Here is a 26,562-nt window from a genome sequence, read left to right as displayed (position 1 = left end):
GGCTAGAGTTAGAGGTATATTAGGTAAACGAGAGATCCCCATCCAGGAACATGAATTGTGAGATGGCTTCAGAAGTAACACATCCAGTGGCAGTGTTTTGTTTAGTTCTAATTTTTATCTTTTGACCATGCCACACAGCATGTGGGATCTTAGTTCCCCAACTAGGGATTGAACTTTCACCCTCTGCATTGGAAACAGAGTCTTAAGCACTGGACCACCAGGGATGTCTCCAGTGGCAGTGTTTACATAGTCTAAGCTGGCATTTATCAACCCTGAGTACCAGAACATGAATGAGTGAAAAAAATATACACACTCAGACCCTGCCTCTGGACATTGGGGTTTAAGTCTTGTATCAGCCCTGATAACTTAAAAAAAAAAAAGTAGGACTACCTCCCCTTCCCCCCTCTGCCCTACCCTGGCAGGGACTGTAGCCATCGACGTGGCAAAGGCCGACTCCCTCTGACCTAGCAGTTCTGCTTCTAGTTCGTTCTGCAGGCCGATGCACAAGTATGAAAGTGCAGTGCTGTTTTAGGAAAACTGGAAGCCATCTGACCACCCGTGGGCCTGGACAAACATAAACACATTACACTCTGTATGGTTGACCAGGGTTCCTCAGTACTGGCATCGACATTTGGGGCTGGAATATTCTTTCGTATTGGGTGCTGGGCTATGCATTGTAGGATATTTAGCAACATCCCTAGGGCCTACCCAGGATGGATGACAACACCCACACCAGCACCCCCCACCCAGTTGTGACAACCAAAAATGTCTCCAGAGAGTGCCAAATATCTCTGGGGGCCAAAATCACCCTTGGTTGAGACTCAATGTCTCTTATACTGCTGCGGAGTTACATCTAGGGTATTCTAAGGAATGAAAAGTACAGAAGGATGTGTGTATCATATGCTGCCATTTATGTAAAAAGAACAGAAATATATGTTTTTTACATGACTGCATTACTTTGTCAACAAAAGTCCATCTAGTCAAGGCTATGGTTTTTCCAGTGGTCATGTATGGATGTGAGAGTTGGACTGTGAAGAAGGCTGAGCGCCGAAGAATTGATGCTTTTGAATTGTGGTGTTGGGGAAGACTCTTGAGAGTCCCCTGGACAGCAAGGAGATCCAACTAGTCCATCCTAAAGATTGGTCCTGGGTGTTCACTGGAAGGACTGATGTTGAAGCTGAAACTCCAATATTTTGGCCACCTGATGCAAAGAGTTGACTCATTGCAAAAGACCCTGATGCTGGGAGGGTTTGGGGCAGGAGGAGAAGGGGACAACAGAGGATGAGATGGCTGGATGGCATCACCGACTCCATGGACATGGGTTTGGGTGGACTCGGGGAGTTGGTGATGGACAGAGAGGCCTGGCGTGCTGCAGTCCATGGGGTCACAAAGAGTCGGACACGACTGAGCAACTGAACTGAACTGATGTATATTTATAAATTGTTTCAGGAAAAACACCCAGGAAACTACCAAGACTGGTTACCCCAGGGAAGGGCAGTCAATCGTGATGAGGGGAGTTTGATGGGGGATCAGTTTTGTTGTTGAGTTGCTCAGGCGTGTCTGACTCTTTGCAACCACCTGGACTATAGCCCGCTGGGCTCCTCTGTCCATGGGATTTCCCAGGCAAGACTGCTGGAGTAGATCGCCATTTCCTCCTCCAGGGGATCTTCCTGACCCAGGGATCAAACCCGCGTCTCCTGCACTGGCAGGCTTTTATACTCTCTGAGAGTAAACTCCGGTAGTTCCAATGGCAGTCTGGTTGGAGAACCATTAACTCTAAACCAACATTATCCTGTCTGATTATTTTTCTTAGTGATCTGTAAACAGAGTTCATGTAGATTCTGTAAACCAACCTGATGATTTCTTAGCACAACACAGTAAAACGTGCAGAAAGCAGCCCAGTCAGATGACTTTGAGTGCTCTGTTGGGAAATGGTATCTCTTTCAAGCCTTGCACCCTAGGTACCCCATTGGGTGGAGAAAAAGCATTATTTGGGCAAACCCTCAACTTGCTAGTTGCAGACAGGGCATCCGGCTGTCCACCACAGCCCCATAAGTCAGCCAGACATCAGTGGTCCCCAAGCCATCTTTTCACCCACCACCCTCTCTTTGCCAAGTCTACCCTACCCATCATCCAGCATCCCCTAGCGGCTCCACACCCCACTCTCAATCCACTTTGGGAATCTTTGTCTTCTTCCCAGGGGACTAAGTATTTGACACAGTAAATGCTGAAAAGAAACAAGATGCCAATAAAAAAGAACACACACAGAACCATTGCAGTGTCTCATCCTTAGCAACTTTGTTTGGTTAGTACTGCATAACTCACAGCAGATTCCAAGGCACTGGCCTTGAACATTGCTACATGCTCTAGGCATTATCGGTAACAAGGTGCAATAGAGAACCACAGGCTCTTGCAAACTTGTCTCCAGTTTCTGGGTGGGAGGACTATTGTCCCTGATTTCTGTTGCTTTGTGTCTGAGCTGGGCCAGTGTGTCCTGTGACTTCGGAGGCCCTCCCTGTCTAGTTGATGCATCCTAAATATTCTGCTACCACCATGACAATATCATGAACGCAACTAATGAAAACCTATCAGTTCCCTGCCTCCCATGTCAGTATGACAAATGTGATCGTAAAATTTCTACACAAAGAATTTCATACAAAGCGAGTCAAACAGCAATTAGAGCGGCAGGTGATGTATCTGGCGAAGCTCGTGTTACTGAAGTTAATGCAAAAGTCAGCCTCCGCTCATGGTCTTATTAAATATATATCTTAAGGGATTGGAGTCATCTATTAGAAACGGTGGTAGCCCTAGTATAAATAAACGTCTCTTTAGAGTTTGGCTTCAGTTTTTCAACGTGCTCCCTCAAAGCAGACAGTCTGTTGGAGGGATCAGTTTTGAGGGTGTGACACCCGAGGTGCCCATGTTCCATGGTGGCCCCTGGTGGTGGGTGTTTCAGATCCGAGGACAGAGGTGAGTCACGGTCACAGGTGCTGCAGGGCCTCCTGTCCTTGCTCCGTGTAACCGTCATCGCGGTGGCAGTTGGCCCACTGGCCAAAGGTCTCGTGGATGCGCACGTTTCTCTGCGTGTTGGCCAGACGCTTCTTATCTCGGGAGAAGAAGCTAAACCTTTGGGAAGGGAAAGACGGAATTGAGAGGCTGCCCTTGGCTGTGCACATCACAGGTTTTGCAATTGCCAGGACGTACAGCAGCAAACGTGAGGGGAGCGAATCAACTCAAGGTGTGAAAGAAAAGGCTGGGGGTGCGGGTCAGAGTTATTCCGGAAAGCAGCGGGGGGTTGATTCTGCATGTGACTGTCATGGTACCTTGGAGGTGACACAGTGTGAGCAGGGCGTGCACGTAGGTGATGTGTGATGCACCTCCCCACTTAAGCACTACAGGGGATTTCTCCTCCTTACCAGTGGAAATAAAAAGCTACTGGAAACATACGTCATGGGTTTCTTTACCTCGATGATGCAGAGAAAGGAATACTCAGAAGCCATATGAGATGTAAATGACTCAGATGTAAAGAGATGAATGTTTTAAAGTAACTGTGTATTTATGTGATGTGAATTGGGAAGCTAGATAAGTAGCACCTCAAAGTCCAAATTTCATGGATATTTTTACTGCTTAGAATGAGCTGAAAGTAGGTAGTTAAGAAAAGAGATTAAAATACTTATTAAGGAATATATATTAAGTAATAGTACACATGTGCACTGATTAGATAAACACTGTGAATACAGACTATGAAAGAAATTTGGGAGACATCGATTTGGACAAGTGACAAGAAGTGATCTAATGGTGAGAGCCTTTAGAAGTTGTCACAGTTACTATCTACATGGCTACAGTAGACCCTGAACTTTTTCAAATAGCTGTGACTGTTGCTCATTGATCAATCAGAGCGAACCATCAGATGCCTGAATGATAAAAGTGGAAATCTCAGGCAAAAAGCTGACAAAGTGGCCCACTTGAAACAAAGTCAGCTTAAACTCCACCTCAACAGAGTCAAGGACCCAGGGCAGTCCACCCAAGTTGGCCCACGGTGAGTATTTCCGATAAGTCCTTTCTAAGCTGCCAACTGTCCTCCTGTACTCCCAGCTTCTAATTAAAGATGATTTCTAGTCTAAGTTCCTCTAGTCTTGAATTTTGGTTTTTGAACTTGGTCAGAGTTATAGTAATTCAGGTATGTTTTCTGAGAGCAGGAATAGGAAGGAACCCCTGAGAAATCAAAGCTTCAGATCAACTATTTTTAGTTCCCTCTGTCCGCTTACCTACTAGGTTTTGTTGTTTGTTTGTTTTGTTTTGTTTCTGTTGTTTGGTGCTGTGGCCTATGGAGTTCAGTTTTAATCACATTTGGGTGAAAATGATTTTACTATTCTGTGGTTACTGGATCCTACAATGACTTCCTACCCGGAATGAAGTAGTCTTTCATTATAAAGCTGGGGCAAGCCAAGTCTGCCTGGAGAAATTCTCTGTACCAGCTAAAGTCTCTCTCTCTCTCTCTCTTTTTTAATGATGTATTCTTGGACTGTTTTTGTTTGTTTATTTTTAAACTTTTTACTTTGTACTGGGGTATAGCTGATTAACAATGTTGTGATAGTTTCAAGTGAACAGCGAAGGGACTCAGCCATACATATACATGTATATGTAAAGCCTCTTTTTCTTCCTGCAACCAATATGTGTACTGGCAAATGAAGGACTCTCATTCTGGGTTATTTGAGAGCTCTTTCTGTAATGTAATCGAAGCAATTAAGCTGGCCAGAAATATAGCAGCATTCATCACTGATACATATCATGTCTGCCTGATTCAAGCAGGAAAGCTACTTGCCACTTCTGTCTAAGGGGACACAGAAAGAATCAAGACAAAGTCCCCTCTTCTGCTTTTCCTGTTAACAAGCTCAAACGGCTTGCTGACGATGGCTTGGCAAAACAAAGCAGTTTAGAAAGCCAGGGTGTGAAGATCGAAAAACACAGCGTTAGTGTCACTCAGGGGGATGGGTCATGGTGGGTGTGGCTTACTGACCCGTCATTTAAAGGACCTTCTTTACTGGATCATGGACAAGGTGGTTTTAGAATGGAAACAGAAAAGACAAAAAGAATTATCGGTGACAGAGCCCAGAATTCCAAGGCTTCACTCGTGCAGATGGAGCGTTCATGAGTGGCACGTTTGAAATCACACTCAACACCCACTTCAAATGGGAACACGCAGGGGGATGGCCATGCAGCTAAAGGGGCCAGAGAGACAGGCCAGCCCCAGCAAGAGCCGCAGCAGACATTGCGAAGGCACAGCTCAAAAGGAAACCAGAAAGAAATCCAGTGCCTACGAGGGACACAAGTCGTCGGACAGGCTGCAGGGTGGGGTCATCTATTATCAGTCCGGCTGCTACCATGGGCATTATGGCTGTAAAGATCCTGGTTAGAAAAGCACAGATAGACACAGAGAAGATAAAAACAGGGGAGCTTGGCACTTCCCTGGTGGTCCAGCGGCTGAGACTTCGCGATCCCAATGCAAGGGGCCCCGGGTTTGACCCCTGGTCAGGAAACTAGATCCCACATGCTGCAACTAAGAGTTTGCATGCCTCCATTAAAGATCCCGCATGCTGCAACAAAGACTCAGTAGAGCCAAATTTAAAAAAAAAAAAAGGGCAAGGAGTGAAAAAGAAACACTCCACAGACAGGTCAGCTGAAGGGTTTGCTTAGGGTAGGTGGAACTGTGCTGCCCACCTACCACCCCGCCTCTGTTCATATTTTGGAAAGTCCTAACCCGTAGCTCAGAATGTGACCTTATTTAGAAATAGAACCCTTGCAGATGTAACTAGTTTTGGTGAGGTCATACCGGAGTAGGGTGGCCCCAGTCCAATATGACTGGTGTCCTTATAAAGGGGGATGTGTGGGCACAGACATGCATACAGGTAGAAGGCCATGTGAAGATGGAGACAAAGTTTGGGGTGATGCTTCTGTGAGTGAACCAAGGCCAAAGATGGCCAGCAAACCACCAGAAGCTAGGAGAGAGGCATGGAGAAGACGATCCCTCATGACCCTTTGAAGGAACAGACCCTGCCGAACACCCTGATCTTGAACGTCTAGCTTCCAGAACTGTGAGACAGCACATCTCTGTTGTTTAAGCCAGCTTGGTTTGTGGTACAGCAACCCTAGCAAACGAAGAGCACGTGACAACCATGTAGGGAAGACAGGCTGGCCTCGAGGGCTGAAAACACAGGCCTGGGTATGAAGAATGATAGATCAAAACCTGCTGTGGGATTCAGTGGTGACATCCGTGGGTATCTTCTAGCCCGTCTCCCCCAGCTGCCACAAGCTGCAGGCTTGGTACCCTGAAGGTAGCCAGGGGAGACGCAGGAGAGAAGATGAGGCAGCCAGGATGGGCCGGGAAGGAGACAGGCTGCATAATCACTCCCCTGGATAAGCCAGAGCCTACTCAGCAAGCTCTGGGAGACAGCGGATGACAGGGAAGCCTGGCATGCTCCATGGGGTTGCAAAGAGTCGGACACAACTTAAGCCACTGAACAACAAACAACAATGAATGCTCATCAGTTCCTTGTCTGGGCAAGGAAAATGAAGAAACCTAACCACGTCTCCAGAACTTATTTTGAACAGCTTGGTTTTGTTTTTGTTTGTTTTTTTAAAGAGGTTGGCTGGGGGAAAGATATAATAATATGATGATCTCAAATGAGGTTTGAGAATTCTCTGTGTCTGGATCACCTTTCATGCAACTCCCCAAAGTAGCTGGGAGCTGGCATCTCAGCAGAACCATCTGAACGGCCTCTCATGGTGACAGTGAGGGGCTTCTACTGAATGGGCCCAGTCTGCAGAGGCCAGGCTAGCGGGCACCATTACCTTCTTGGCCATAAGGCTCTGCATTCACGTTTATGCTCTCCCTAGCATAACAGGGAGCCCCCAGAGACACAGTCGTTGTTTGGGGGATGGCCCCAGATATGCAGGCTCGGTATTTTTCCTGGATAGATGTTTGCCTGCTGGGAAATGCTGGACTTCATTTGGGGCCCAATCAGGGGCCAGACTGATGCATTAGGGCCTTGGGACACCTGGCGGGGAGGCAGAAGGGGGTTCTGGTTGAGCTACTCTCTGTGGGTCTAACTGGGATCCCTGATATGGACAGCCTTCCTCCCCTCCCTATTCCAGGTGCCTCCTTGCAGGAGCTACCTCCTCCAGAGGGACAGCCACTGCCATGAAAAAAGACTGGCTTGTTTTGGTCAAAAGTTATATCCTGGATACACTGTAGCTGGTTTCAAGCTCCCACCAGCCCCACCCCCCCAAACCGCACCCCCCCTCCCCCAGCCCTGCACAGCCCCACCCTGCAACAATTATTTCTGGAAGACTCAAAGCAAATGAGGTTCTAACAGTGGCATTTCAGGCAGTGCAATGGGCGGCTGTGAAGAAGTTATTTCTGGGTTGCAGTGAGCAGGGTGGCAGGTAGGAGGACAGGGAGAGATTGCACCGTTGTCACTACCGTTGGATACTCAGGTGACCGCCTGCTCCAAGGCCAGCTTTTCTGGTGTGTGAGGCCAGCTGTTCCGATTGCAGCTTCCCCGGCTGAGCCTCTATGCCCACTGCCAGCTGCCTGCCTCCCTGGTCAGCCCCCTACCTCCGCTCAGCAGCCCTGTGTGTGCCTGTCAGCCCATGATGGAGAGCTGCGAGCGACACAAAGGGGGCGCTGGTGCCTGGTATCCACTGGGGACGAGGGTGGAGCCACTCAGGCGCTCCCTCGTGACCTTCCCAGGCAGTGCCAGCCCAGACTCTGGCCAGCAGCTGCTCAATCACAAGCTATTCTTGGAACGTCCTCTGGGCACGCTGTTTGGACAGGCGGTTGGAGTTTCTGGTTCCCTCGACCAGTTCAGCCCAGAAATGTAGACTCTGGAGGCTTTGGCTGGTGGTGCATTTGAAAGATAAGGGAACTGGGCAGTCAGCCTATAGCTGGTGACTCGGGAAGTGGGGGAGGTAAAGAAAAGGAGGGTCAGGGAGGCCGAATGAGGCGGTTGGGGCAAGCACAGGGCTGGGTGGCAAAAAAAGGCATGGGTTCCAATCCATCCCAACTTTGGTCCTTCCCAGCAAGTGATCACAGTGAAGTCAATGGGCTTCTCTGGGCCTCAGTTTCCTCATCTGAGAAATGGGGCTAACCCTCCCAGCTCTGAATCTCCCGACAGGGCAGAACCTCCAAGGTATTTAATAGTTACTGCTTACTCACTGGTGGGTGGGGAAAGTGGTGGAGGGCAGGAAGCTGAGTTGGGGAAGAGCTGTGAGCTGCACTAAAAAGGCTGTGTCGGGACTTCCCGACACACTGGACACTGTGGTCCAGTGGCTGGGACTCTACGTTCCCAGTGTGGAGGGGCTTGGGTTCCATCCCTAAGTCAGGCAACTAGATCCCAAGTCCCACACCTAAGACCTGGAGCAGCCAAGTAAATTTTTTTTAAAAAAGCTGTATGACTAACATTCCACAAAAGCCAGGACAAAGGGACCAGACAGACCCAGATGGGTGCCTGAGAGTGCAGGATGGCGAGGGAGACAGGCGTAGAACCAGCTTAAGAATGGCCACTCCCTTCCCTGGTCCCCGGGGAAGATCCATTTCTGCCCCAGGCTCTGAACTCGTGGTCACCCTGATGCAGCTTCCGGTCAGTGGCCGAGGTGGACAAAGGTGACCGCTGTCCTGTCTGGGCTGGTCAAAAGCCTTTTGCGCCAGTTTGATCTCCCACTTATCCCCTAGAAGACCGGGGCAGCCATAGGACTAGCACCTGCACCCCATGGAAGAGAGATTCTGAATTCTCTCTCCCTCTCTGTCTGTCTCAGGCTCCCAGATTCCAGCTGCTTCTCCAGCCAGGCTCAGACCCCAGGTCTTGCTGAGCAACCAGAGGCCAAACTAAAGGGGAAATGGGGTTTGAGAAGAGTCCTTTCCGGAACAATCTGGAAAATAGAGGACCAGACACCACAGCCAACTCAAGTGTGGGTAGAATTAGTAGGAAAAAAAGAGTGTTGGCTAATTCTGATACCTTTCCTCTGGATTCTACCTAGTTAGATTTGCAAAGACCAACCACTTAATTACCTGTTTTAGTGAAAGGGGGCTGGAGTGGAAAACTAGAAAGTCAGAACAACAGTGTTTCAGAAGGAAGCCTTAGAATTACACGTGACTTGGAATTACAGTGCTGGAGATGCTGTAAGCGCAGTGCTGGTGGAGCAGAGGTGCTGGGAAGGTCTGACAGTTAAAGGGAAGGAGCTGCTGAGGGAAGAAGATGCTGCTCTCTTGTCTTATCCTTCCCTTAGCCAAGGGAGGGACTGTGTGAGCTCATAAACATTTTCTCTAGTTCCCCAGGATTTAAGCCAAAGCATGTAAGATCACTTCTGCTTGTCCTAGGGCTTCCTTGGTAGCTGAGACGGTAAAGAATCTGCTTTCAATGCAGGAGACCCGGCTTTGATCCCTGGGTTTGGAAGATCCCTGGAGAAGGAAATAGCTAGCTACCCACTCCAGTACTCTTGACTGGAGAATTCCATGGACAGAGGAACCTGGCAGGCTACAGTCCATGGGGTTGCAAAGAGTTGGACATGACAGAGCGAATAACACTTTCACTTTTCACTTTCTGCTCATCCTTACATACAAGTGGGGCTGGAGGACAGATCAGGGTCTCAGCGAAAGGAATCCCACTTCTTACCAAGCACTGGATGGGAAATCTTAACCACGTATACTGAGTACATCAGAGAATCAAGACCAAAGGGCTCCTTCTCCCCGAAGATGAGGTTACAGTGAACGCTGGTTACCTCTGTCTGCTCAGCAAACTGATCTTGCTTGGGGTCTGTCCCTCCATTAACTTCAGTCCATGGGAACTGGATACAGTTAAAGCTACTCCAAGCTTCAGGTGTGAGAATGAGACCAGACCAGACCTATGGATGCACTGCCCTGTGATTGGCTTAGGGTGTGGTCATGTGACCTGGTCAGAGCCAATGAGACTCAATTCTGTGACCCTGTGGGAGATTTCTCTTTTCCCGCTGAAGTTTCATACCAGAAAGCAGAAGCCTGAGCTGATGGTGGCTGTACTGCCACCCAAGAATACAGCACACAGAAAGGAAAACTGGGGTAGAGGTAGAGGGAATGAGGCAAAGCCCTGATGACAAGGCCTGGATCCAGCTGAATCTAAAGCCAAGATGACCTGAAAATTGTTAGTTGCTTGACCAACAGTTTATCTTAAGTTACTTAGAGGTGCGTTTCAAGTGCCATCGGAAGATCACAAACTAATACATGGCCGACATGGTGTTGAGATCCAGAGGAGGCCTATCAATGAATAGTTCCAAGTTTCACCCCCAGGAAATATTTATCCCTCAGCAGAACTGGGGACCACACCCCCTCCCAAATCCAGCAGATGGAGGGCCAAGCAAACAACGTGTGAAGCTGGCCAAGAGCGGCTTGGAAGAAAACCACATCTTTAACCCCACACTCTAGAGGGAGGCCAGCCTTTCCCAGGGCCCAGCATTTGAACAAGTCATCCCTTTCTAAGGGCAAAACAGAAACAAAAACCAAGCCAGGGACTTCCCTGGCGGTCCACTAACCACTGGACTTCTAACATAGAGGGTGCAGGTTTGATCCCCGGTTGGGGACCCACCATGCAGTATTTGCTGTCTTCAGAGACATGCCTCACCTGATACACTCAAGCAAGCCCTGAGCGTCAGCCATAGGTCCCAGCCCTTTCCCGCCCTCTCAGCCTTCCCCAAACCTCTCTGCCCAGGGACCAACCCCCATCCCCCTAGGAGGAACTCAGCCTTCAAGTTACAGAGGTGAATGCCAAGTCACGGGCTAGGCCCAAAGTGCCCCAGGATTAGGTCCATCTCGGCAGAAGGTGGTTAGTGACAAGCCCCAGCCTGGAGCAGGTGCCCAGGAGAAGTGAGAGGCTATATGAACCACCAGCTCAGCCGCCAACGAGCAGCTCCAGACACCGGAAGCACAGCACTTACAGTCGCTTGATCCCAGACTCGGGCTGGGGAGACATTCTCGGGTGGGCAATGGGTGGAGGTTGGGGTATTTGATTCTCCTCTTCGATTTCTTCACTGGAAGGAGAGACATGAGGTTAGAGAGTCAACAATCCCATGAAAGCTGAAATATTCCAAGGGCACTGTCTGGTGGTCTGAGAGGGCACATACTTTTACAAGGGAGTGATAATAAGGGACCCAGGAGGACAACAACAGTCGCCTTTGCCCCCCAAGCTCTCTGCCTCAGGGGCTGGCTTCTGGAATGGCCAGTTAAGAGGAAGGATATGTCCTAGAGGCAATGCACATAGGTGTCTGCAGGCCCTTTGGCCCAGTGGGCCACGCGTGAGAAATTTCAGGAAGGTACCCACATCTCTATTTTAAGTTTACTTTGGAGCGTCTAGCCAAATAGAATGATTTCCTATTTCCTGTTCTTGCCAAATGTTTCCTTGTCTCCACGCCTTTGTGATTCATTCTGCCTGGAATATGCCACCCACATCTCCCATATCTAAGAAGTACCCTGTTCTTTAGAGAAGGCCCAGTTCAAACGCCACCTCCTCCATGAAGCCTTCCTGATTTCCACCCCATCCCCAAGCCAGAAGAGATTTCTCTCTTCTTCAAGCAGCCAGCGCACACACTGCCATAAAGCTTTCTTACATGGCAGACTCGCAGTGGGTTTTCAATAAGCACGTATGGCACTGTATTTTCTCTGATGTCTTATCTTCCCTACAAGGGCAGGGACCACATTGGTCCTTCCTTCCAGTTTTCTATTCAACAGGCACTTGTGCACCTACTCTGGGCTAGGCTGCATCCTGAGTGCTGGGAACTTAGTTATGAACAAGACAAGTAAGGTTTCTGGTGCCATGATGGTGCAGTCTGGTGTGGAAACAGACAATAAAACCAGCATGTTCCTGAACAGGAGAATGTGAAATGGTGAAAAAAGCCATGAAGAAAGTAAAACTGAGGGGGGTGTGGGACTTCCCTGGTGGTGCAGTGAGTAAGAATCCACCTGCCAGAGCAGGACATGGGCTGACCCCTTGTCAGGGAAGATGCCACAGGCTGTGGAGCACTAAGCCTGCACGAGGGCCTGAGAGCCAAAAGTACTGAAGCCTGTGCTCCACAAGGAGAAGCCTGAGCACCACCGCAACGAGGAGTAGCCCCTGCTTGTTGCAACTGCAGAAAGCCTGCACAAATCAATGACGACACAGCACAGCCAAAAAGAAAGCAAAACCGAGCAAAATGACAGACTGTGACAAGGACAGGACACTCCTTTGAAGGGGTGGCAATGGTGAAGGAAGGCCTCTCTCAGGACGTGACACCTGACCCAAACCCCGAGTGACCAGGAGCCAACTATAGGAAGAGTCATGCGGAAGGTTTTTCCAGCTGCAGGAGCAGCATGTGCAAAGGTCCTGAAGTGACCTGAACCGAGCAAGGTGTGTTTTGCGGAACCAATAGAAGGGCAATGTGTACAAAGCTGGGGCTTCCCAGGTGGCGCTAGTGGTAAGAACCCACCTGCCAATGCAGGAAACATGAGACATGGGTTCAATCCCTGGGTCGGGAAGATCTCCTGGAGAAGGGAACGACAACCCACTCCAGCATTCCTGCCTGGAGAATCCCATGGATAGAGGAGCCTGGCGGGCTACAGTCCACAGGGTCACACAGACTTGGACACGACTGAGCGACTAAGCACGTGTACAAAGCTGAACGAGTATGAGGTGGCATGATGTGAGATAGTTGTTTAAGTCGGGAAAGTGCTGTGCATAGAACTTTCCAGGAGAATGGGAATGTTTTTCTTTACTGTTCAATATGTGGCCGTCAGCCACAAGTGCTGATGGAACACTTGAAATGTGGTGAGTGCCACTGAGGAATTGAATTTTACATTTTACTTAAGTTTAATGTGTTGAAATAGCCACACATGGCTAGTGGCTACTGTGTGTGCAAGGACTTCATTGATCACAGAAGAACTAAATGATCAAAAATATTAGGCTGGGTAGCTCCATCATCTCTGTTATTTTTTTCTCCTTTTATCCCCCACCATCTCTTAACTGTAATTCCCAAATCCAAACAGCTCTAAAAACCCAAATTCGCTTTTTTGGTCATTCATTTGGTGGCAAACTCTGAAATGAAAGCTCGTGAGGCTGTTTATCATCTTGACTGATCCCATTGATTCTGTGTGAATGTTCACATCTTTTGCTGCAAAAATATTCTTGTGTTTGATTTGCGGGGAGCCACCCCAGCACTCACATGCAGTATAAGATCATAAGGTAATACAGTATTTATAATATTCCTTTCTAAATGCTGGGAAAGTTCTGAATTATAAGAGGAATCTGAGCCCCAGAGTTTCAGAAAGGAATTCTGAGTTGGTATGTAAGCGCTTCAGGCCAGCGATGATGCCCACAATGAACACAGGTGCAGCCCTTGTCTTCCAGGTGTGAATTTGTCCCCAGACTCTGAACAACCTCAGAATGGAGCCAGCCTGGGAGCTGGGCGGCACACTCACCTCTTATAGTATGCCAGCTCTTCTTGCAACAAAAACACCTTGGACTTGAGCTCGTTCCTTTCATGTAGCACGTCCCGCAGCTCCTGCAGTGTGAACCGGGGGCGGTTGGGGTCCTTGAGATCCATGGCCGCCTTCTCCGCCTCAGAGACACACTCTTCTCCGCCCAGCTCCGCCTGGAGGGGGCAGAGAGGCTGCTAATGAATTCCTGGCCACAGCCACTAGCACCCACTCTGCATCCTGCCGGAGCCTGAATTTCCCACCCTCCCCAGGGCCTGAGCAGCTTGCCGAGGGCGCTATTTTAAGAACTTGCGGGCGGCCTCTGCTCACGTTCTGTGCAGTCAGCATTCATCCCTCGGGAGAGCACAGCCAGTGGCCACCTGCGCGCTGTTTGCCTTCTCAATACCCAGACCCACAGTCCCGTTGCCTCCCCAGTTGACTCAGGGTTTTAATTACAAATAACATTAAAAGGTGTCAGAGGAAAAGAAACTCAAGGCTCCCCCAGTGCCACCATCCTCTTAAGTCTGCCTGGTTTCCCTTTCCCATGTTCTTGCTTCCTTTTCTAACCAATTGGCATATTCAGTCCTGCCTTACTCTTTGCAACCCCATGGACTCTAGACTGCCAGGCTCCTCCGTCCATGGAATTACCCAGGCAAGAATACTGGAGTGGGTTGCCATTTCCTCCTCCAGGGGATCTTGCCATCCTGGCAATCAAACCCCAGCATATTGCATCTCCTCTTGTGTCCACTGCGCCACCTAGGAAGCCCTTTCTAATGGAGGGTATTGCTAATTTGGTCAAAGTCATTGGAATCAGATCCAGTGTGCAATTCTCTATTCCTTTTTCCTTTGATAAGAAGTCGTACGCAGTTTCCTATTTGTTACTGGCCTTCTGGTTAAGCCCACTCCTCCCCAGGGGTGGTGGGGATCTATTTGCTGGTGTTCCATCGAAGCCCTGGTAGGGGTGGAGGTGGGAGGTCAACGTCACAGCTGACGCAGGGCATTTACTTCTCTTCCATGTGGGTCACACAGATGGATCCTAGTCTAAGTTTCCAGACCCCAAACCCATACTCCTGCTCTCTTCCACAGCAAGGAGTTTTGTTTTTTTTTCTAATTGTGATAAAAATCAACTTAACATAAAATCTCCATTTTAAAATGCACAATTCAGGGATTTCCCTAGCAGTCCAGGGGTTAAGCTTCTGCATTCTCAGTGCAGGGGGCCCAGGTTCAATCCCTGGTTGGAGAACTAAGATCCTACATACCACTTGGCATGGCCAAAAATTAAAAAGAAAATAAAATTCAATATAAAAAATCAAAACCCTATTAAAAATAAAACACACAATTCCATGGTGTTAGATGGCACAGTGGTAAAGAATCTGCCTGCCAATGTAGGAGCGGGAGACACAGATTCAATCCCTGGGTCGGGAAGGTCTCCTGGAGAAGGAAACAGCAACCCACTCCAGTATTCTTGCCTGGAGAATTCCATGGAGAGAGGAGCCCGGCGGGCTACAGCCCATGGGGTCACAAAGAGTCGGACTTGACTGAGCATGCACACGTGTAGCCATTCATGGTGCAGTGTAACGACTTCTGATTAATTTCAAAACATTTTCCAGGGGAAACTCCACACCCATCAGCAGTCCCCCTTCCCCCCAGCCTCTGGCAACCACCATCTGCTTTCTGTTTCTCTATGAGTCTGCCTTTTCTGGACATTTTCTAGCAATGGAATCATATAATATGTGGCTTTTGGTGACTGGTTTCTTTCACTCAAGTTTTCAGGGTCCATCTACATTGCAGCCCGTGTCAGCGCGTCATTCCTTTTCATCGATAAATAATATTCCGCTGAGTGAACAGACCACATTTTGTTTATCCTTTTATCCACTGATGGACATCTGAGTTGTTTCTACCTTTCGGCTATTGTGAACAATGTTGCCATGAACATCTGTGTGGGAAGATTTGTTTGAATACCTCAGTTCCTTGGGGTATACATCTGGGAGTGGAATTGCTGGGTCCTATGGTGAGTCTATGTTTAACTTCTGGAGGAACTGCCAAACTGTTTTCCACAGTGGCTGCCCCCTTTTACATTCCTCTAAGTCTCCACATCCTTGCCAACATTTTTTTCTTTTTTTGATAGCAAGGAAGTTTTTGCAAGCTTTCCAGGTCCAAGCTGGCCATATCGGCAGGTGGCCCACACTCTACAGGCAGTGTACGATTCCTGACAGCCTCGCGTTGCCAATGTCCCCTGATCGTCCAGAAGGAGTGGACAAAAGCTTAGGACAACAGGGGGAAAGCTTTGGACAGAGGGAGAGGGACTGAAATACAGAACTGGCTCCTCCCCAACCAAAACCCCACAGAAGCACAAGGAGAAAGGGACTCCAGCCTAGATGGGCCAGGTGGCTGAAGGGCTACAGGAGGCAGAGCTGAGATGCCTCACGTCCGGAGAGTCAGGGACGTGCTGTTCTGGGAGAGGACAGTTGAAAGGAGACACCACCCACCAGAGATCAGGTGACGGCAGAGCCACCCGGCAGGCGTGGGATGGGAAGCGGGTCTGAGCCGGAGTCGGCGCCAGGCAGGGGCAGCAGGGGCAGCAGGGGAGGGGTCTGGAGGCAGAGGGAAACAAACCTGGCACACGCCACCCACCCAAGCCGGCTGGGCAGCGGAGCGGGGCCCCTTCCTGCCCAAAGAAGGGGGAGAAGACGGGGGATTAACATCCCAGGAAGGCACTCTACGGTGGTCACTGATGCCACACCTTCAAAGGACTGTGTTCTCAGGGTATATCTTCAATGTTTGTTTTTTTTTTTTTTTTGCTGTACCACTGGCATGTGGGATCTTAGCTCCCCAACTAGGGATCGAACCTGTGTCCCTGGCATTGGAAGCATGGAGTCTTAACCACTGGACCACCAGGGAAGTCCATCTTCAGTGTTTAACTCCCTCTGCAGAGCCTCTGGGGCCGCTCCTTGGACCACCTGATGACCATACATTCAGACAGTATCCTCTACCCAAGATCACGTAGAACAAATGCTTAATACACAGCAAGCACTCACTAATGCCAGTTCTCTTCTTTTCCTCTGCCCAGGTTAACCACAGAGCATCCTCGTGTGTGTGTGTGTGTGTGTGTGTGTGTGTGTGTGTGTGTCTCTGTGTGTGTGTGTGTGTGTGTGTATGTGTCTGTGTTAGTCGCTCAGTTATTTCCAACTCTTTGCAACCCCATGGACTGTAGCCTGCCAGGCTCCTCTGTCCATGGACTTTCCAGGCAAGAAGACAGGAGTGCATTGCCATTCCCTTCTCCAGGGGATCTTCCCAACCCAGGGATCAAACCCAGGTCTAATATTCACTTACTATGACTGAGCACCAACTTTGTGCCTGCTGGTCACTGAGCTAATGAGACGAATCAGACAGGTGGAGGTGGAGGAAAGATACACACAAATAGAAATTTATAAGATAATATAGTGAAAGGTGCAAGGGCATCAGTTCTGAGGAGGACCACAGAAGATGTTACTGCAGATGTGGTCTCTGGGCACAGGGTCTGGAGGGAGCGTAGGAGTTCACCAAGAACTCTGGGCCCACCCCAGTGGCTCCACTTCCACCCCACCCCCCTTTTATTTGATTCTGTGTTCTAAAACTCCTTTGAAGTAGTTGCCAATTGTTTTAGATCAGGAGATTTCACATTAAAGTTTGGGTTTCAGGCTTCCTTTTGGGGAAAAAGATTGGAAAACTAGGTCACACGGAGTCTACATGGCAACACTGGGCTGGGGCTGTGTAGCAGCTACGTCCTTTTAGGTGCTATTTCCATGGCTGCACACTCACGTCCCCTTTTCCCTTCTCTGCCTAGATGCCATATGTGTTAAAGGCTGTAGACAGAAATCTCAGGCGCACACTCCCTTCCAGCCCCTCCTTCTTCAAACAACCCAGGCTCTTACGCTCACTGGGCGAGTCCCCTGCCTCTTTCCGTCTCTGGGAAGTGCCAGCTGACAGATGACCACATGCCTGGGGAAGACATAAAGCCCTTCAGGAGGGTTCCCAACCCCTCACTTTCCCAGAGGGCTCTGGGCAAGCTGCCTGCTCCTTTCCGGCCCCCTGTTTCCCCATCGAGCCCTAAAAACCCCATTAATATTTCCAAGGGCTCTTCCCATGCCTATATCAGGCATTCCTATGAATACAGGCTTTCAAGGTATGGTAGTTCCCTGCTCACCTCCATGGGTTGTCCTCACCCAAGACACCAAAGGGCTTGCTCAGAACCTGAGTTCTTTATCTCTGGCAAAAAGACAGTTCTTTTATCAGAGGAGCAACCTGATCCCCTTAGAGCTTGAGGGATGCCGAGACACGTGTGGAAAAAACAGTCCTGATTTCTGGGACTGCTGCTTGGAAGTGCAGAAGAGGATGAGACTGGGGCTTCAGCTTTTCCGGAGGCCACCAGGCACTGCTATAGTGCCCTGGGCAGCCCAGTCCTCGAGAGACATGGCCAAGGCTCTTCCCAACATGGCAATCGGGTCAATCAGCAGTGAGCCTTCTAGACTTACCCCATGAGGGCCCACAGAGGCGGCTCGGGTTATCGTTGATTGTCTGTGGTCCCCTAAGGCTCTCTGGGCACAGCTTGAGGGAGATGCCTGAGGCCCCAGGTACTCCCCAGGGGGGCTGAAGAGACCAGCCGACAAGTGGCCCCTGGGGCCTGTTCAGAGGCCTTAGGGAGACAATACCCTCCATCAGAGCCCTCCATCCTGAGGCCTGGCCCCCTGGGCATGCTCCCCTCACCCCACCAACTGCCTGGGTCTAGCAAGATCACTTCCTGTGCCCCCAAGGCCCCTGGAACACACTCCTGAGCAGCCCTGGCCCAGCAGTGGGGAATGACTGTGCTCTGGTCACCCTTGGTAGCTCCGGGCTACCATGGATAAATTCAGTGCCCCAAACCCTGGTTCACAGGCCAGCCATCAGGCCCCTCTCTGCTTTTCCTGTATACTTCAAAACAAACAACTAGAAACAGACTCACAGGCTAAGAAAAGGAACTTAGAGCTACCAGGGTGGGAAGGATGAGGGGAAGGGATAGTTAGGGAGTCTGGGATCAACATGTACACTCTGCTAAATTTAACATGGATAACCAACAAGGACCTACTGTGTACCACAGGGAACTTTGCCCTGTGTCATGTGGCAGCCTGAGTAGGAGGGGAGTTTGGGGGAGAATGGATACATGCATAGGTATGGCTGAGTCACTTTACTGTGTACCTGACACTATCACAACATTGTCAATCAGCTGCACTCCATAAAACAAACAAAAACCCCCCAACTTACTAAGAAGTCAGAACTTAAAAGGCGGAGACCCTGACATCAAGGAGGTACTATTCACTTTAAGTTTTCTTACTGGTTTTATATAAACTCCTTTAGACAAGAAGCCGACTTCATTTTCTTAAGGGTTTATATGTCCGACTGTCAAAGGCAGGACAACCATCAATTAGACTGTGAGAAGCTGGATGAGCTAGAAAACATGCTGAGTAGGAAGGTAGTCAGGATCACATGGTGCATGAGTCCATTTCAACGAAATGTCCAGAAGAGGCAAATCCACAGAAACAGAAAGTAAATGAGTGGTTGCCAGGGGCTGGGGGAGGGAGGTGGGGAGTGACTGCTAATGCGTAGGGGGTTTCCTTCTGGGCTGATGGAAATGTTCTAGATAGTGGAGACGATCACACAATAGAGTGAATATATTTAATACTAAAACCCACTGACCTGGGGGCTTCCCAGGAAGTCCCATGGATAAGACCCGTCTGGGACTTCCCTGCTGGTCCAATGGCTAAGACCATGAGCTCCCAATGCAAGGGACCTGGGTTTGATCCCTGGTCAGGGAACTAGATCCCACATGCTGCAACTAAGGCCCTGTACAGCCAAATAAATAAATATTATTATTTTTTTAAAGACTTTGTGCTTCTAATGCAGCAGGTGTGGGTTTGATCCCTGGATGGAACTAAGATTCCACATGGCACAGCCAAAGAATAAAAAAATTTATCTGTACACTTTAAATGGATGGATTGCATACCATGTGAATTACATCTCAATAAATATGTTATAAAAATATACAAAGAGACCTGCCTACTGGAGATCACACTGAAATGACAGCGATCACATCTCAGAAAGAATCATATGAATCAAGAGGCAATGTTAAGAACAGATTCCTCTAGGCACATACCCAGAGAAAACCACAATTCAAAAAGATACATGCACCCCAGTGTTCACTGCAGCACTCTTTACAATAGCCAGGACATGGAAGCAACCTAAATGTCCATCAACACAGGAATGGATAAAGATGTGTTACATATACACAAGAGAATATTACTCAGCCACGAAAAGGAATGAAACAGGTCATTTGTAGAGATGTGGATGGAACTAGAGTCTCTCATACAGAGTTAAGTAAGACAGAAAGAGAAAAACAAATATCGTATATTACCACATACATGTAGACTCTAGAAAAATGGTACAGATGATCTTATTTGTAAAGCAGAAATGGAGACACAGAGAACAAATGTGTGGATACCGAGGGGGATGGGGTGGAGTTTGGGATGAATTGGGAAATTGGGATTGACATATATACACTATTGATACTATGTAAATAGATAAATAAGAACACACTGTATGGCTCAATGCTCTGTGGTGACCTAAATGGGAAGGAAATTTTTAAAAGGGGTGGGGGATGGAATACATGTATACACATAGCTGGTTCACCCTGCTATACTCCAATACAGCCCTTATACTCCAATAAGGGCTTCCCTGGTGGCTCAGCTGGTAAAGAATCTGCCTGCAATGCGGGAGACCTGGGTTTGATCCCTGGGTTGGAAGATACCCTGGAGGAGGGCATGGCAACCCACTCCAGTATTCTTGCCTGGAGAATCCACATGGACAGAGGAGCCTGGCAGGCTATAGTCCATGGGGTCACAAAGAGCTGGACACAACTGAGCGATTAAGCACAGCATGGTACATACTCTGATTAAAGTTTAAAAAAAAAAAGAGAATGGATTCTTCCCTGACTCTGGATCCCTGCATAGCTCCCATCTTCCCTCACTGATCTGGTGCCAGGACTAAATACCACCCCAGCCTCACCCTGCACAGTCTCTAGTCTGGCTTATGCTGTTCCTCTTGCCCCACATTCCATTCCCGGTCATCCTACCCAGCCCACAGACCCTTCTCAATGCCTTGAAGCCCTGCATGGCCGTCTCCTCTCCACTCCGAATTCACTGTGCCCTTCTCTGATCACCGCCCTCTATCCAGCCACGCTAACTTTTTTTATATTGGAGTATGATTGCTTTACAATATTGTGTTTGTTTCTGCTGTACAATGAAGTGAATCAGCTGTTTGTATACATACAACCCCTCCCTCCTGGACCGCTCTCCCAGCATCCCCATCCCACCCATCTAGGTCACCACAGAGCACCGAGCTGAGCTCCTTGTGCTATGCAGCAGCTTCCCACCAGCTATCTGTTTTACACATGGTACTGTATACATGTCAATCCTCATCTCCCGATTTGTCCCCCCCTCCCCTTGCCCCACCCTGTGCCGACATGTCTGTTCTCTACCTCTGTGTCTCTATTCTTGCCTTGGAAATAGGTTCATCTGTCCATTTTTCTAGATTCCACATATATGCGTTAATATATGATATTTGTTTTCTCTTTCTGACTTACTTTGCTCTGCATGACAGATTCTAGGTCCATCCATGTCTCTACAAATGACCCCATTTTGTTCCTTTTAGTGCCAGCCATGCTAACTTTTAGATCTACCGAATCAAGTCAAGTTCATGTCCCTCATTTGTCAGATAAGAACCTATTACCAAAGAGATGGACGGGCCCCAAGTCACACGGCAGCAGGTGACAAAGCCACCACTACCTGCAGCTTCCCTGTTTGAGTGACAAGCATCCTGAACGCCACTCAGCTCCAAGGGATGGTGTCAAGCCCCCAGAAGACGCCCTGAGTTCAGGAACAGACGCTGCAGAGAAGCTTAGTGGGTTAGTCATAACTGCTAATGGATTTTACTCCTGTTTCTGCCCCACCTCCATGGAGCCAGAAAGGAAACTGAAACCTACTGGCAGCCAGGCCAAGGAGTGTGAAGTGTCCTGTCCGAAAGAGATCCGGAGCAGGGCTCAGAGTCTTGTGGCTAGGGGTGATGTCCTCAGGACCCAGGTTTGGACCAGCCAGAGACACAGCCTGAGCTCCCGTGGGGCTCAGGAGGCTGAAAGGGGTACCCAGGGGAGGTAGGAGGGAATGACCACCCCAAGCTTCGCCTGCTGGCTCCTCCCCTCCATCCCAAGGCTATCAGCTTGGTCCAGCCCTCCCCTTTCTTGCCTGGATTACTGCAAAGGGCTCCCGACAGCCATGGCTGCCATCGTCTCCTTGCTCAACTGTCCTCCATATAAACTCAGAGCTGATCCTGCCACTCCCCTGCTGAAACCCTGTGAAAGAATCCACATCCTTCACTGCTCAGAGTTTTGTGTGTGGCATTCTTAACCCTGACTCTCTGACACTGACAACAGCAGCTGTCCTGCCTGGCCTGCACATCTCTGGGCTGAGTCATGGCAGTTTTCCTCTGGAGAAACTCCTCTTTCCTACTCTCCGTGCATGCGGCTTAGATTAGTACCATCATGGATAGCTATGTGCTCAGAAATGGACAACATGTATAATCTAGACCTCAGACCACAATGATTGATTTAGGTGAGGTCATGAGAAGGTTCCTGAGACTTTTGATGAGAATTTGAGAAAGAAGCAATTTCTTTCCACTGGGGTTGCAAAGCTGGTTGAGTACTAGGGGCCACTATAAGGCAAGAGGCTGCTTGAGAATGACACCAACACAGAGAGAAGGGCTGAAGCAAATTCCTGCCAGCGTCATCAGGGCACCTGGAACCAGCTATACCTAAAGCCATCATTAACTCAAAGCTTTTACTTACACATTCCCAAATTCCTTTTTTTTTTTAATCCTTGAACCATTTTAAGTTAAGCTCTTGTCACCTGTAGCCAAAAGAAGATTCTACTCCAGTTTCCGTTTTAAGACTTCTCTCTCTTCCTCCCTATCTGTATCTCAGAGGTTCTCGTCCTTCAAAGAATCTAGGAGTGTATGGCCCAAATTCACAAGATACTTAATGACTTTGCTGGGACTTGAGCCAGCCTGATGGAAAGCTCATCTATTTTACCTCCCTCACCTGGAACCCAAGAGACCAGCACAGTGCCTGCAAACTGGAAAGTCAAAAAATACATACTGGAAGAAATGGGAAGCTCTGAGCTTTTCTCTAACAGTTCATTACACTTCTCTGAAACAGTATATCCATTTTCTGTATCTGTCTATTAACATCTTAGCATTATTATCACTGACATTCAGCTGAAGCAACAGCTGGTCCATGAAACTCCATGCCACCCCCATCAGGATTAACTCTATGTTCCTGGAATATCCTAGCGGCACATCTACGTGGGAGATACCTTTGGTGCCCTGGGTCATATACTGCGCCCACCCGGATTTCCGCTGCAGCTGTGGTGTGGTTCCATTCATGTGGACAGAGCCCTACCTCAAGCACACACCAGATGTCTTTCCATTTTTTTTTTTTTAAATATTTACTTCATTTATTTATGTGGCTGCACTGGGTGTTAGTTGCCACATGTGGGATCTTAGTTGCAGCATGCAGGATTTGGTTCCCTGAGCAGGGATCAAACTCAGGCCCCCTGGATTGGGAGCTTGGAATCTTAGCCACTGGACCACCAGGGAAGTGCCCTGTCTTTCCATTTCCCCCCGTTTCTGCTCCACAAGTTCTGCCTGGGAGTACTGGGAGGGATAACACCCCTGGGGACCCCACCTCCCCTTAGTAACTGGGGACAGGCATTTGTAGATCACTGCTCTAGGACTTTCTCCTCCAGAAAGACTGTTCTGGGAGGTCTTCTCTGAGGTCCCAGAGGGACTGAGCTTCCCCGTGGCGACCTCAGTGACACACCCTCAAATTCCCTTTTCCTCCTTCCCTGTTGCAGTTCTCTGGTCTTTGCGATCAATCACCTCCCCAGTTAACCTCCTGCCCACATTTCTCTTCTCAAGCTCTGCCTCGAGGGAACCAGACTGAGACAGCTTCTTAGTGCAAAGACACTCCCGTCCCACCTTGAGTGTAGCTGCTGGGGTCCAAGACTTTCTCCTGCACTGGGCTGTAAGCTCCTCAAACCTCCACAGTGCCCAGCACAGTGCTTGCAGATAAAAGCCAAACTCCACTCTGTAGCACTGGCCCCTGCCAACCTCTCTGACCTCATTCAGACCCTCTCCCTCCTCGTCAGCTTGCACACCAGCCATCCTGACCTTCTTTTTTTTTTTTTTGGCTGCGCCATGTGGTATGTGGGCTCTTACTTCCCTGACCAGGGATTGAACCCTTGCCCCTTGCATTTGAAGGGCAGAGTCCTAACCACTGGACCACCAGGGAAGTCCCTCACCCTTTCTTTCTCATTCTTCCTTGACTGCACTGCAATTTCCCCTGCCACAGGGCCTTTGTACAGCCACCCGCCTTCACCTAGTTCACTCTCATTCTTTCCATCCCCTCCTTGGCAAAGCCTTTTTGACTCCCTCAAACTATCATGGTAATAATAACAGCTAACACTCTCAATGAACTAACTCATTTAATTCTCATAATAGCAATCTAGAGTAAGTACTCTTATTAGTATTCCCTTTTTTTTTTTGGCCAAACCATGTGACTTATAAGATCTCAGTTTCCTGAGCGGGAATTGAACTCAGGCCACTGCAATGAAAGTGCCAAATCCTAACCACAAGGCCACCAGGGAACTCCCTAGTATTCCCATTTTAGAGGTGAGAAAACTGAGATGCGAAGAGGCTAAATAATTGCGGAATAGAGTAGATATGAACCGAAGCAGACTGGCTCTAGAGTCCATGCAGTTGGGGCATTCTGGCACTGTGGCTCTCCTTTAACATAAATCGCTGGTTTGCCTTTTGGGATATAATTCACATACCATAAAATCCACTCTTTTGAAGTATAAAAATCAGAATACATTTAGTGCATTCAAGGCTGTGCAACTATCACCATTATCTAATTCCAGAAACATTTCCATCGCCCTCAAAAGAAACCCTGTACCCATTAGAAGTCACACCTCATTCTCCCCTCTCCCAGTCTCTGCAACCATCAGTCTTCCTTCTCTCTCTATGGATTTGCCTATCCTGGACATTTCAAACAAATGACTCATACACCATGTGGCCTTTTGTCTGGCTACTTTCACTTAGCATGTTTCTGAGGCTCATCCGAATTGCAGCATGTCTCAGTACTCCATTCCTTTTTATGGCTGAATACTATTCCACGATCTGGACAGACCATGTTTTGTTCATCTAGTCACCAGCTGACGGACATGTAGGTGGTTTCCACCTTTTGGCTGTTGAGACTAGAGCTGCTATGGACACGTGTGTACAGGTCTTTCTAAAACTATATCCCTTTATTCGGCTGTGTTGGTCTCAGACACAGCACACGGGTTTCTTTAGTTGTGGCACACGGGCTCCAGAGCACGCAGGCTCAGTAGTTGCAGCACACAGGTTTAGAGGCCCTGTGGTGTGTGGAACCTCAATCCCCTGACCAGGGATCGATCCCTGCATTATCTCCTGCATTGGAAGGCATTCTCCCAACCACCGGACCGTCAGGGAAATCCCGGTGTACAAGCCTTTAGGTGGACACAAATCTTCAGTTTTCTTGGACGTATACCTAGAAGTAGAACTGCTGGGTCATATGGTATATTAGGGCTTCTCAGGTGGCTCAGTGAGTAAAGAACCTGCTTGCAATTGCAGGAGAGGCAGGAAGCGCAGGCTCAACCCCTAGGCCGGAAAGATCCCCTAGAGGAGGGCATGGCAACCCACTCCAGTATTCTTGCCTGGAGAATCCCAAGGACAGAAAAGCCTGGTGAGCTACAGTTCATAGGGTCGCAAACAGTCGGACACAACTGAAGCGACAGCAGGCATGCACACATGGTATATTATGTGATTATCTGTCTAACGCCTGTCTCTCATACTGGCTGTAAGCCCCATGTGGACAGGAACCAGGTCTCCATTTCATTCCCCATGCCTACAACATAGTCAATAATTATTTGAATGAATGAATGAACAGCAGATGCCCAGTAACCACTAGCGAGCTAGATATCCTGGGCTAGAATGCTGGGAGTCCTGGGTTCCAGGCGCAGCACTACCTCTGCCCAGCTGTGTGTCTCCTGGCCAGAAGCTGGCTCTCTCTTGGCCTCCCATTTCCCTCAAGTGTATTGGTGAAAGCAAGGCAGCCTGGCCCACCTCGAGCCAGCATACAGAGATCAGCTTCCCACTCACCACAGGCTCCTCCTCTCCATTTTGGTTGAGTTCGCCTTGCAGCCTCTCTCGCAGCTTCCCAAGTTCCGCCCGCAGGCTGCCCATCTCCTGCTCCTTGGTTTGCAGATCTGCCTCCAGTTCTACCTTCTGTTCAATCAGAGCCTTCCCCTGGGCCTCTACCACTGTGACACGATGCCGGAGGTCGTGGTTGATTTTCATCAGCCGGGTCTGCTGCTGCTGCAGCTGTAGAGAGAGGAAGCCCGCTGGACGAGGCTGCCACATACAGTAGCTCATGTTGTGCACTGAACAAGGGCAAACCGTCTACAGGCATGCCATTTATACTGTACATGCTTTGATTTGCTTGAAATTTGTTCACATTCTTACAACTCTGTTGATGCCAGAGATGGGCAGTTTATATATTTACTATGATAATTTTATGACAGGTGGAAGATAAGTGTCTTGTTAGTATATTATGACAATTTCCCAACAGATGGAAGTAACACGCCTTGAGAAAGTGGTGTCTTTTTTTAATTTAAGCAGAGACAAAGTATAGGTTTTGGAGGGGCCGGGACAATGCCAGGGCATGAAAGGGGTGAACTGGAGGAAGCCTCAGCATCAGAAAAAGGCTGACCAGGCCCTGGAACTTCCTCAGCGTGTGTCAACAGTCAGGTCACTGGGCATTGCCACATTCCTTCCTACTGTTCCAGTGAAGATTTGGCTGAGGGGCCTACCCATGGTGACTGTTTCAGGGCTGGGCCCACCAAGCCACGGGCAGGATCCCTACATCATGGAGCCCATGGAGT

General features: G+C 48.9%; 1 protein-coding gene across 4 annotated transcripts in view; it reads right to left on the bottom strand.

The window, feature by feature from the left end:
- Positions 1-2,273: 2,273 nt before the first annotated feature.
- RILPL1 (Rab interacting lysosomal protein like 1) overlaps positions 2,274-26,562 on the bottom strand; it is a 41,613-nt gene continuing 17,324 nt past the window's right edge. Inside the window, exons 4-8 of one of the 4 annotated variants that reach the window (XM_012097700.5) lie at positions 25,781-26,002; positions 13,481-13,653; positions 10,969-11,061; positions 5,322-5,409; positions 2,274-3,126 (exon numbers count right to left, since the gene is read on the bottom strand). In XM_012097700.5, coding sequence (XP_011953090.1) covers positions 3,121-3,126; positions 5,322-5,409; positions 10,969-11,061; positions 13,481-13,653; positions 25,781-26,002 — 582 coding nt within the window. In that variant the 3' untranslated portion in view covers positions 2,274-3,120. Of the gene's footprint in view, positions 5,410-10,968; positions 11,062-13,480; positions 13,654-25,780; positions 26,003-26,562 lie in introns of all 4 variants that reach the window. The other 3 variants (XM_012097699.5, XM_060401101.1, XM_004017321.6) reach the window with 3 other exon arrangements.

The sequence above is a fragment of the Ovis aries genome, chromosome 17 (genome assembly GCF_016772045.2).
Source record: "Ovis aries strain OAR_USU_Benz2616 breed Rambouillet chromosome 17, ARS-UI_Ramb_v3.0, whole genome shotgun sequence".
Lineage (NCBI taxonomy): Eukaryota > Metazoa > Chordata > Mammalia > Artiodactyla > Bovidae > Ovis > Ovis aries.
This window is presented reverse-complemented; position numbering and strand designations above follow the sequence as displayed.